The sequence below is a fragment of the Muntiacus reevesi genome, chromosome 9, assembly GCF_963930625.1.
Source record: "Muntiacus reevesi chromosome 9, mMunRee1.1, whole genome shotgun sequence".
Taxonomy (NCBI): domain Eukaryota; kingdom Metazoa; phylum Chordata; class Mammalia; order Artiodactyla; family Cervidae; genus Muntiacus; species Muntiacus reevesi.
This window is the reverse complement of record NC_089257.1, coordinates 39,421,117-39,433,014: the sequence shown is the minus strand read 5'-3', so window position 1 is coordinate 39,433,014 and position 11,898 is coordinate 39,421,117. Positions and strand designations below refer to the sequence as shown.

The 11,898-nt window shown below is 48.6% G+C and overlaps 1 protein-coding gene across 1 annotated transcript in view; it reads right to left on the bottom strand.

Annotated features, from left to right (window-relative positions):
- Positions 1 to 373: 373 nt before the first annotated feature.
- Positions 374 to 11,898, bottom strand: part of CLPB (ClpB family mitochondrial disaggregase) — a 151,511-nt gene continuing 139,986 nt past the window's right edge. Inside the window, exons 12-16 of the mRNA XM_065943964.1 lie at positions 7,121 to 7,277; positions 6,249 to 6,322; positions 5,962 to 6,081; positions 5,768 to 5,872; positions 374 to 5,385 (exon numbers count right to left, since the gene is read on the bottom strand). Of these exons, the coding sequence (XP_065800036.1) occupies positions 5,137 to 5,385; positions 5,768 to 5,872; positions 5,962 to 6,081; positions 6,249 to 6,322; positions 7,121 to 7,277 (705 nt within the window). The 3' untranslated portion in view covers positions 374 to 5,136. The remainder of the gene's footprint in view (positions 5,386 to 5,767; positions 5,873 to 5,961; positions 6,082 to 6,248; positions 6,323 to 7,120; positions 7,278 to 11,898) is intronic.

Here is an 11,898-nt window from a genome sequence, read left to right as displayed (position 1 = left end):
TGATTTTCCTTTTTTGTTAAATTTATTCTTAGTATTTTATAACTGTGAACAGGTAATACATTAATAAGGTTCAAAATTTAATTTAAAATTATAAAAAATACAGTTATTTTACCCTTCCATTGCTGTTTCCTCTCTATCCAATTATTCTCTCTTCCAGAGTTACTTTATGTATATATGAGCAAATACATATACCTATTTATTTCAACTGTTAATGGAATACTTTTGTTGTTGTTTCTAGTTGATTACTGCTGGAATAGAAAAAAGCTATTGATTTTTGTACATTTATCTTTTATTCAGACACTTACCAAATTTCCACAATAATGCTAATAGGTTTCACTTAGAGCCTCTTAGATTTCCTAAACACACAGTCACATATCAGCAAAACAATTTATTATTTTCCAATACATATACCAATTATTCACTTTTCTTGCTTAATTATTTTCAACTGAATTTTCACATCAGTTTTCAAATGTTGACTCTTATTTCAGACTTTACTATTGGTTTTCGATGAACAGTTTCTTTTCCTTTTACTTGGAGGTTTATCAAATCATACTTAAAGCTGTAAAATTTTGTCAAATGCTTTTTCAGTACATATTGATAAAATGTTTTTCATTAAAAAAATTTCATTCTGAAATAATTTTAGACTTACAGAAAAGTTGCAGAAACAATACAAAGAATTCCTGTATACCCTTCACTCAGATTTCCTCAATGACAAGACTTGTGTTTAATCATTCTGTAATTTTTTTATGAGTGTAGGTGGCTCTGTGGTAAAGAATCTGGCTGCCCATGCAGGAGACTCAGGTTTGATCCTTGGATCAGGAAGATCCCCCGGTGAAGGGAATGGCAACCCATTCTAGTATTCGTGCCTGGAAAATTCCATGGACAGAGGAGCCTGGCAGGCTATAGTCGTTTCCAAAGAGTTGGAAACGACTGAACAATTTATCGCACACACTTGTATACATACATATGTGCATGTGTATGTGTATAATTTAGTTTCTTGAAACACTTGCCAATTGTCTTTATCTTTAAATATTTCAATGTTATATTTTCTAAAAACAAGGATATCTTCATAAGAAATATTATCAAAATAAGAAAATGTTAATCTACATTTAAATAATATTCATGTTCTTTAGATTAATATATTGGATTGTATTAGTAAATTTCCTGATATAGAAGCTTGTACTGCTGAAATAAGCCTTATGTAATCATGTTGTAAAGTTCAACTTAATTTTATCTGGAATTTTTGCACCTATAGTCATAGATGAGATTACGCTAGCTATGGCATTCTTTTTTGGCAGTTTATCGGGTTCTTTTGGTAATTAATTGGCTTATTCAAACTATATCTTGGGTCAGTATTTTCTAGGAAATGATCTATCTGCTGTTTTTAAAATTGTGGCTACAGACTTATCCTAAATTTATTTAAAACTCTTCCATATATGTGATTATGTCTGATCTCGTCCCCCTCCACTTTTCCCCTTTATCAGGCTGAGAAGATTTTATCTATTTTATTGGTGTTTTCAAAAAGAATCATTTTCTACTTATCCTTTTTTTTTTTTTGGCATTCCTACTTAACATCAGGTTTTATCTTTTCTCCTATGGTTTAATTTTTTTTTTTTCCTAAATTCCTAAAATAATCACTATGTACCTTTGAATTTTTCCTTTTGAACAATGAAGATATTTCACTTCCAAGTCCAGCCTCATGTATTTCTAGATACATAGTAAGGTATCTGGGGTCTTACTTTGCCCTATCCACTCAAGTTCTGCTGCCTGGCCACAAGCACATGACAAATGTTCGCTCCATGAACATAGGATACTGTTGTGTCCTGGGCCTCACTGTGAAGATCTGTGCTTGCTCCAGGGCCCACCCATCCATCCAAACACCTGTAGCAGCCATCATGTGATTGCTCTGTGCCAACTTCTATGAACAGGACAGTGAGTAGGATTGGGTATCTGCCCTTCTGGATCTTACACTCTAATGACAAAGGCAAACACAGAACAAGTAACACAACTGAGCTGAATACTGTGGAGGATGCTATGAAAGTATAAGGCAGGGGTCCAACATCACCTACAAGGTCTGACTGAGTCTCTAGAAGTGATCCTCAAGGTTCTCAGAATCGGAGGGTCTACTCTGTCCCTTATTCTCTTCTCAGAAAGGTGGCATTGGGTTTTCCTGTATAAAAGCTATCTGGTTTTCAGTTACATGTCTGCTGGTCCTGGCCACAGCTGACTAAACCAAGAGACTGACAGTCGGGCATAAGAACTTTAACCAACAGGAGTGCTCCATAAAGGATGGTCACTGGCTGACTTAATTAGAGCCTCTATGGGAGTCTGAACAGAAAACAGAATGAGAGAAGAAACAGAGATAGCAGGAGAGGAAGAAGCAGAGAATGAATAGTAAAGTGCTAATAATAATGGCAAGTCACAGGCCCTGTGGTATTGGGTTAGAACTGTAGGCATCAACATGGACTCATGGTTTTTAATAATACACAGATGGACAGAGAGAGTAATAAGTTCAGTTGTGTGTGATACATGTGTTAACATATACACATATATTTATTTCCTAGCTTTGTGTGCTGAAAAGGCCTAGAAGCAATGACACTCCAGAAGCACTGAATATACCACCTTAGTTTCTAAGTACCATTCTCAAATAAGAGGAATCAGGAATTGCTTAGAGAAATGGCTGAAGTCAGGGCTGGGACAAGAAAAGTGTAAGTAACCTTGGAACACCTTGTGGTGCCAGAAAATAGGGTAATACTAAAAAAATGATGGGGCAACACTGAAACAACACAGGAGCCAACTTAAGAGCTCCCAATGGCCAAATCTAGGCCATATGAGCAATGAAATAAACTTTACTAGTATTACTGATAGGCTACAACCCATAGACTAAAACAAATATTCATTAGTTTTACTTATAGGTAAATTATTGAATAAATAAATGGGAGAAAAGAGACAGCTGTTTCTTACAGAAGAATACCAATTAATACATATAGATGGAATAAGAAAACAATGTCATCATTAGGCAAATATAGTATTAATGTTTGTTAAAAGCAAGAGCCGGTTGGGAAGATCCCTTGGAGAAGGAAATGGCAACCCACTCCAGTATTCTTGCTTGGAGAATCCCAAGGACATAGGAGCCTGGCGGGCTACAGTCACAGAGTTGGACACGACTGAGTGACTAACGTGTTTACATTTACATGATGGATGCTAAAATCAACGGGCAAAATTCTATGGATAAATAAGACATCTGTACAGTTTCTATCTTTCCATGAGATTCTTATTCATTTCAAAGGGAAAATTAGTAATCTTACAGTGGAGAAACTGGTATACACAACCTCAGCATGTATCACCTGCTCTAGGTTATAAGGATGGGCACAGCATCACTTGAGGGCTAGTTTTACCCAAAATGGTGACCCTCAATCTAAGCATGCGAAAACAGCAGACACCCAAATTAAGGGACATTCTACAAATTTAACTGACCTGGAGGTTTCAAAAGTGTCAAGGTCATAAAAGGCAAAGAAGGATGGAGGAACTGTCACAGGTTGAAGGAGATAAAGGAAACACAACAAGATGGAACACGGGATCCTCGACTGGATTCTGGACCAGGAAAAGGACATCAGTGGGGAAAATGGCAAAATCTGAATGCCTAGAGATTAGCTAGTAGTACCATGTCATGTTAATTTTCTGGTTTTAATAATTATAATTTAATAATTTTTAACAGATGGTTGGTGAAGTTGGTGAAGGGTGCATGGAACTCTACTATTGTGGTAATTTCCGGTAAGTCTAAAATTATTTCAGAACAAGAAGTTAAAAAAAAAAAACTGCTGCTAATAAATAAACAAAGAGTGGCAGTCGCTGAGGTACAAAGCGGCAGACAGCTCCTTGAGGGGCTGGATGGTGCCTGCTGCAGCATCTGCTGGAGCCCAAGTTCCAGCTTCCGGCTGCCCCCCACCTGCCGTGTCACGACATTCCTCCGTCACCCGAGGGACTGTGATTCCTGTCCCCATTTTCTGCTTCCTGGAAGAGACTTTCTGACTCCAAAGGAGGGTTTCCAAAGTGACCCTTCAGGGGAGGCTGATGGCATGGTCCTCAATGGTGGCCACTGCAGATGGTTCCCAAGGATGTATGCACCAAGCCTTGCTGTGCCCTGCTAATTAAGCTGGGGCTGAACACGCCTGGTGTGTGGAGAGCCTTGGGGGATGGTGTGCAGTCCCTCTGTTTAGTGACTAATGTGCAGACTGCATGAGGCAGCTGTCCATCCCATGTTCACTTAGCCAGGACCATGGTACTGAGGACATGGGGCTGAGGCAGACTCCATGGCCATCTGCGTACAGCCAGACCCCAGGATCCCTCCCCGTACAGTTCTGCACTGTCTATGTTGTTGGTCTCCTGCAGGAGGCCCTGCAGAGTTAAGCTTGCTTGGTCATTTGGTGCTTCTGTCCAGGCCCTGTGTAGGGTTGGGTAGGACCCAGCCTTCTTCCTAAAGATGCCCTATGCTGGCCTAGTTCTAAGGCTGGAGAGACGTGGTCTGGTCTGACCCCTGAACGTGGGGCAGGGAGGAATAGTAGCCATGACACGGCAGTGGAAGGGGGAAGGGTTCCGAGAGTCCCTTCCCCTTGGAATTCTAGGGCATGGGAAAGAGGAAGCAATGGCTTAAATGCAGAAGCTCTGTGTCTGGGCCTCTGACTTCTCTGCTCCCTGTGGAGACATTCTGGGGACTCAGTAGCATGAGAGCCAGCAGAGGGTAGCAGGTCACAGCCTGGTCCCTGTCTTCTTCCAGCCAGATCTGTTCTCAGCTGCCATACTTCTGAGTTTCCAGAAAACATGATAAAGTTCCAGAGGCTCTGGGACATGAGGATACGCTGAAGGACAGAGATGAGGGATCTCCCTCTTCTTCTTGCCGTAAAGCGGACAGAGGAGCAGCTCCCTTCCCAGAGACCTGAGAGCACACGTGGGGCCCACAACGAAGGGGCGAGGGTGGGGCTGAGAAGGCATCTTCCAGGGGCTGTGAGGAGGTAACAGGCCTTAGGCTAGATGGAGAGGGGTGAGAAGCAGGAGGGGAAGGTAGGTCGGTCACCATGCCACAGCCAAGGGGGCTTTATTAGGTGTTGAGGGCATGTATGGGCAGGTAGATAGACGCTAGAGGGTGTGGCACACCTTCTCAGGGTGGAGTGGTGCCTGGATGTCCAATTTGTGGGTCTTGCTGTCCTTATCAATGATCTCCAGCCGCAGCTTGGGGGGACGCCTCTCGGCCTGGGGTGACGGCAGTTCAGGACTCTTGAGCAGCTGCTTATCCGAGTCCTCCACAGTGATGCGCAGGGTGCAGCCCCCCGGCAGCAGGTCCTGCTCATAGGCAGCCGCCAGCTGGTTCACCACACGGCGCTCCACCTGCAGGCGGTAGGGGAAGCTGTCGTCATTGCCAACGCCTGGAGGCCCAGCTCTGTCACCTGCCTGGGCAAGTACTTACTCAAAGCTTCAGTTTTTTCATCTGCAAAGGGCTAACAACACGAGCTTGCAGGACAGTACTAACAACTCAGTACTGTCAGTTCTGAGGTTCCCAGCCCCAGTTCCCTGACGCTGGTAGGGATTCAATCTCATTTACCCTCTTGGACAGGGGTTTTACTTGATTATATTGTTTTTGGTTCTGAAGGGGCGTCTGCTCTGGGTAAGGACAACCCCAGCCTGCCTGGACAGGCTGGGAGCCCAGCGAATGGGTCTAGGGGTACCAGGGAGGGAGGTGTGGAAGTGCCTCACTTCTCTCAGGGCTCACCTCATGCTTGATGGAGCGGGCGCCATAGTGCACGTTGTAGCCTTCGACCAACACGTCCGCCACCTCGCGGTCCCAGAGCAGTGTGATGTTGTGCCTTTGCTTGGCCTGGGACAGGTCAGACAGCAGCATGTCTGCATGTGGCCCAGGGCTTTCCAGATGTTTCCCCCCAACCCATGGGCAGTCCCTGCTCTTACTCTCTTGGCCCAGAAATTCAACTCCTTGTTGACGAGTTGGATGAGCTCCGAGTGGCAGAAGGGGAGGAAGTAGACGATCTCATTGATTCGTCCCAGAAACTCATCTCTCCGGAAGTGAGCCTGCGGGGCCAGGTTAGGGATAAGGTGAGCTTAGTGACCCAAAGTGGGTAAAGGAATTAGTAGACTCTACTGGGTAAGATAGGGGTGGGAGGGCTTCCATTCTTCACGATGGCTAAGGTGATCCCCTCCAACTCGAGGCTCCAGCAAGAAGGACAAGGAACTCTTACTTTTAGGATGGGGCGAATCACGTTTTCCTTGAAGTTCTTTGAGATGGTGATCTTGTCACTGATCTGGACGTCCCCTGTGGAGAGAGAAACATAAACTGCCTGCTCCCTACACTTGGGACCTTTGGGAGCTGTGCTGCACCTTGGCTCCATGAAAAGAGCCTGGTCTTGCCCCTGACAGTCTGTGTGATCCTGGTCAACATCTCAGGCCCTCTGGGCTTCGGCCTTCTCATCACCTGCACAATCAGAGGGCTGGATTGCATACTTTCCAGGCCCTTCCAGTGCTCACGTTCGGTAGGAATTGTATGAAGGAGGGGAGGGGAGAGGAGAAGAGTCAGGACCGAGACTTGAGTCCCAACTTGTAAGAAGGGGGCTTGAGAGTTCAATCCTAGACAGAAGGCTGACAGACACAGTGTCTACCCTGACACACTGCCCTTTCCAGCACTTTCCAGGGCCCACCTGTGGAGGAAGCCTCCCTGGCTAAAAAAGGCCATGCTCACCTCCAGGTTTCTGACCTGCCATCCCCTTGCTGCACTGAAGTGTCCCTCCCTGTTAAGTGCACATCCCTTCAGTCCCCTGAGACCCTGGCCTCTTCCTGGCCCCACACCTTGGGGTGGCTCTGTCCCTCCCTCTGTCTGGAGACCTCCTGTCACCCGAGAGGCCTGGGGCTTTCTTGAGGAAGTAGGGACACTGTCTGTTGGCCTCCCTCCACTACCCAGTTGGGTGCTTGGTGTCTGGTCAGGGCCAGTGAGGGACAGATGCCAGCCAGGACCCTCATCTTGCCCTGGGACCACAATGCCATCCTTCTCCCCAGAGTGGTGTGGCAGCTGTGTCACTTGACTGTCTGCCCAGAGAGTGTGGGCCACGTGCCATACCAAGGTTCTCGGCGATCCGGTTACGGCTCATCTCCAAAGCTTCCTGCCTCAGCTGCAGTGCATGCTGTGCTATCTCGTCGCTGGCCACGTTCGAGGTCATGATGAAGATGGCGTCCTTGCAGTCGATGGTCTTGCCTTTTCCATCTGTCAGCCGGCCCTGGGAAGGAACAGCGGCTGTGTGGTCAGGGAGCGGTAAGGCTGGGCACCTCTTCCAGGAGGTCTCTCCAGAACCCTCTCCCCCTGGCAGTCAGCGCTCCCTTCTCTGGGGTCTCTGAGCACTGTTCTCACACCTCGGTTTCAGTGCTCACCTGCTGGGAGAGCCACCAGGTGAGACTGCATCTACTGCCTGGCATCTCTCAGGGCACCCAGAAGCCAGCCTGACTGTACGAGCAGCCATCCAGCACACTCTCCTGGAGGCCTGCTGCGGGTGGAGCTCTGGGGCACTGGGGACTCGCTGAGACTGACACGCTCCAGTCTAAAGGAGTGAGGCCAGGAAACAAGCAGTCAAAATTCAATGGGTTAGGCATTATGACAAAGGGAAGGCCAGGCTGCTACAGGAGGTCAGAGCGTATTCTACAGGGCCACTGTGAAGACCAGATAAATGAATTGAAACAGGTATAATCTCTGCATCTTTGGAGCCATCCTCTGGCCTAGGATAAAAAATAATGTTTTTCCTTTAATCAACATGGGAGGTTGCCTTGGAATCTTTCATTTTTTTTCTAGAAGTGACATAGAAGAAAGCATCTTTACTAGAGGCAAATGCACCAAGGAAAGAGAAAAGGGGCAACAGTAGAGGGAAGAGACAGAAGAACTAGAAAAGCGTACTTGTCCGGGGCCGTTCAGTTTAAGGGTGAGGAACTCCGCCCACTCAGCAAACCTCAAGGCTCTCATGGCACAACAGCACTTTGCCGTCATTTGTAAAGAAGCATAGGGGCTTTCCTGGTGGCTCGGTGGTAAAGAATCCGCCTGCCAACACAGGAGATGCGAGTTTGATCTGGGTTGGGAAGATCCCTTGGAAAGAAAATGGCAACCCACTCGAGTATTCTTGCCTGGGAAATCCCATGGACAGAGAGCCTGGTGGGCTACAGTCCACAGGGTTGCAAAAGTGTTGGACACGACTTAGCAACTAAAGAACAACAATGACATATAAAAGCAATAATCAGTGCCCTGCTGAGAGGACCTGGTGGAGTCTGATGCGATGGGCACATCCACGTCCACCCCCAGTGCCCCGCTCACTGCCTTCTGTGAGGGCAGGGGCTGGGTCTTGTCCTCACTGGGTCTTAGAACAGTGCCTGGCATAGAGCAGTCCTCAGCACTTGCCTGCAGACTGAATCCTCACCACCCCTACAAAGAAACTGAGGCTCCGAGAGCTTAGTTTGTACAAGGTCTCACAGCTGGAACACAGTCCAGCTGAGACTCCTGAATGGTCTGACCCCAGCACCCCTTTCACTGTACACCAGGCTCACTGTACAGGCTCACTGTTCACCACTGCACAACAGTGTGGGATAAAGGAGGCTTCATGAAATTTTCTTTCCTAAATAAAAACTTCTCAGAGTTCTTCTACATTCAGTTTACATCAGTTTACTTTGATGCTGACTGGAGAGAAGCTAAGCTACTGGGGTCAGGTGTGGGGAGAGGTAGACCTTCTTGGGAATTCACCTGGGTTGCAGATAAAGCATAGCTCCTGCCAATTCTGAGAACATGGCTCTAGGGAAAGGTCACTGACAGCCTGCAGGGGCCTGCCCGAGCCAGCGATGCTGGGCCCTGCCGCAGCCTCAGGTAACCATTCCTTCTTAAGTATATTCCTTTCCCTGGTGGTGAGGGCCTCACTCAAGGTCAGCCCTTGCTTCTAAAGTAGGTGCAAAGGCAGACTAGCCCTAGCTCTCACAGTTAAAAAAGAAAGGCATGTGCATTAACTGAGTACCTACTGTGTTCTGGGCATGGTACCAAGTGCTTTTCTGCCTCACTTTATGCTGGCCTGTGGCACAGGCCTCTCAGGAAGTGTTAGCTCCAAGGGCGTCTATTCAAAGGGGGCCTTGAGATCCAGTCCTGGTCACTCCCCCGTCCCAGCCTTGAGTGGGAAGAGGAGAAGGAAGGGTACAAGCAGATGTCCCTGAGCTTGGCCATTAGTTCGCCACTTCACCCCCTGCTTACGGGTTACAACATGACAGATCCACTGAGGACAATTCTAGTTTTGGGGACCAGGTCTGCGTGTGTGTGTGATGTGCCCAAGTGCGCGCGGATGACCCGGTTGTGTTCGCAGTGCTCATCCCTGAGGACTGAACACACACACGGCTACACTGGCCAGAGCAATAACCAGCGGCCATTTCGTTCTGAGAGATCAAAGCTCTGCTCATAACGGGGCCTGAGGATGGGTCCCGGATGGGCGAGGGGAGCAGGTGCAGGGCATGACTGACCCAAGGGTGACTTTCAATGTTTGCACCTCCTCCTCAGAGTTCTTGGCAATAAAATGTGTCCCAAAGAGGGAGCTGTGGCTGACTCGCCTCCCAACTGGAGTGCACGCACGCGGGTGAGACGTGAATGCTCACTGCGGAGTCACAAGGGCTGCTCCCCCACCGGCCCCGTTTCTGTCCTTGAAGGGAGGAGCAGAGGGTGGGCTTCTTGGGACTTCTGCCCTGTGCTATAGGTCTGGGGTCAACTGGGAAGTGACCTACATTAGCTCTGCTTGGTGAGAGCTTTGCTAGGGCTCCCGTTTTTCTGGGCCTAAGCTTGGGAGATCTGGGATGGGTGGATCTGGGTCGGGGGGGCACACTTCTCTTTGCCCCTTAGTCCTACTGATCCTAGGGCAGCACTCACCACAGTGGTTGAACTGTTTTTTGCTGCCCGTCTCCCCCTCACTCCCGAGCACTGTGGCAGGGGCTGTGTCTGTTCTGCCTGTGTCCCCTCTGCCCTTCCTTCACTGAACCACACTCTCCTTGTTTGCCTCCTACTCTCTGGCAACTCCCTCTCTGGGTCTTTGCGGAGAGGTTGCAAGGCTCTTCTCTGCTTACCAGACTCACCGGGGACAGATCTCGCCCATTCCTGTGGCTTCTGTTACTGTCTCTGTGCTGAAGCACTCCTGAGTCTACTTCCGGCGCAGACCTCTCTTGCACTTACGACAAGCAACTTCCTGGACATCTCCATCTGGCTGTATCCCAGGCATTTCATTTTCAATACTTCCAAAACTTAGCTCCTCACCTTCCTCAATCTGTTGCTCACCCCACTGTGTTCCCTGCCTCAGCTGATAGCAGAAGAACCCATGGGTCACCAGACCAGAGATGCTCCCGCTGGTCACCCTTGTCCCCTCCCTGTCTCCTCACTTGGTAGTTCTCTCTATCCAATGGCCCTGCTGTAGAGCAGGTCTCCCCAGCCCTCACCTGGACTCTTTTAACAGTCTCATTGCTGGTCCCTCTTCTTCCTTCTTGTCCATTTGCTCACTGCTGCCTACAGGAGCTTTATAAAAGGAAAACTTGATCATGCTTTTCTCTTGCCTAAAGTCTTTGAAGGCTTCTTACACTCCAGCAAATAAATCCACACTCCTTTGCCTGGCATTCTAATCTGCCCCTGTCTATCTCACCCATCTACCTCCACCATTCTGTTCTCACGTTCCCTCTGCAGTTGGGCAGTTACTGAAAGGCTGTAGTCCTCTGGATGGAGCAGGCTGCCTCACATCTCTGCGCCTGCACATGAGGTGTCTACTGCCAACCCTAACATATTGAATTAAGTTAGTCGACGGGATGTTTCCCCTGGTACTGTGGGCTCTGAGAATGCCTGGAGAGACTAGATGTCTGGGAGTTTTATTTAAGCTGTGGGCTCGGAGGAACCAAGATGGCGGAGGAATAGGATGGGGAGACCACTTTCTCTCCTACAAATTCATCAAAAGAATAATTGAACGCAGAGCAAACTTCACAAAACAACTTCTGATCGCTAGCTGAGGTCATCAGGCACCCAGAAAAGCAACCCATTGTCTTCGAAAGGAGGTAGGACAAAATATAAAAGATAAAAAGAGAGACAAAAGAGCTAAGGACAGAGATCCGTCCCGGGAAAGGAGTCTTAATAGAGGAAGTTTCCAAACACCAGGAAACCCTCGCACTGGCGGGTCTGGGGGAAGTTTTTGAATTTCGGAGAGCAACCTGACTGGGAGGAGAAGAATAAATAAAACCCACAGATTACATGCCTAAAAGCAACTCCCAGGAGAAAAGTACCCCAGACGCCCGCATCTGCCACCAGCAAGTAGGGGCGGAACCGAGAGGAGCCGCGGCATTGCTTAGGGTAAGGACTGGGCCTGAGTGCCCTGAGGACAATCAGAGGGAGCTTTTGTGAGTTACCAACTTAAACTGTGGGATGGCAAGAGAGAGAGAGAGATAATTAACCAGCCCGAACATACTGCCGACCATTCGCAGAACAAAGGGACCCAGCAAGTCCAGAGAAGAGCTCGCAGGCCCAGCCCCGCAGGAGGCAAGGGGGAGGGGAAAGGGGCAGGCTCGGCCCCAAGGACCTCATCCCCTACTGCACTGCAAACAGGCCTCCAGTTTCTAATCAAAGACCTCCTGAGATTCTGGATGGTCGACATCCTCCGGGAGGGTCGCAGCGAGACACAGGGCGCAGGCACCTGACCTGCACGGGCGGGGACTGGGGCTGGGGACGCGGAGGGCAGAAGGCGCACGCACCCGACTGGCTCGGGCGGAAACTGAGACTGGGACCGCGGAGGAGAGAAGGCGCGCCGCACCGGGGAGAGTGCGCCTGTCAAGCTCCTGGCTGCCTGAGGACAGGCACAA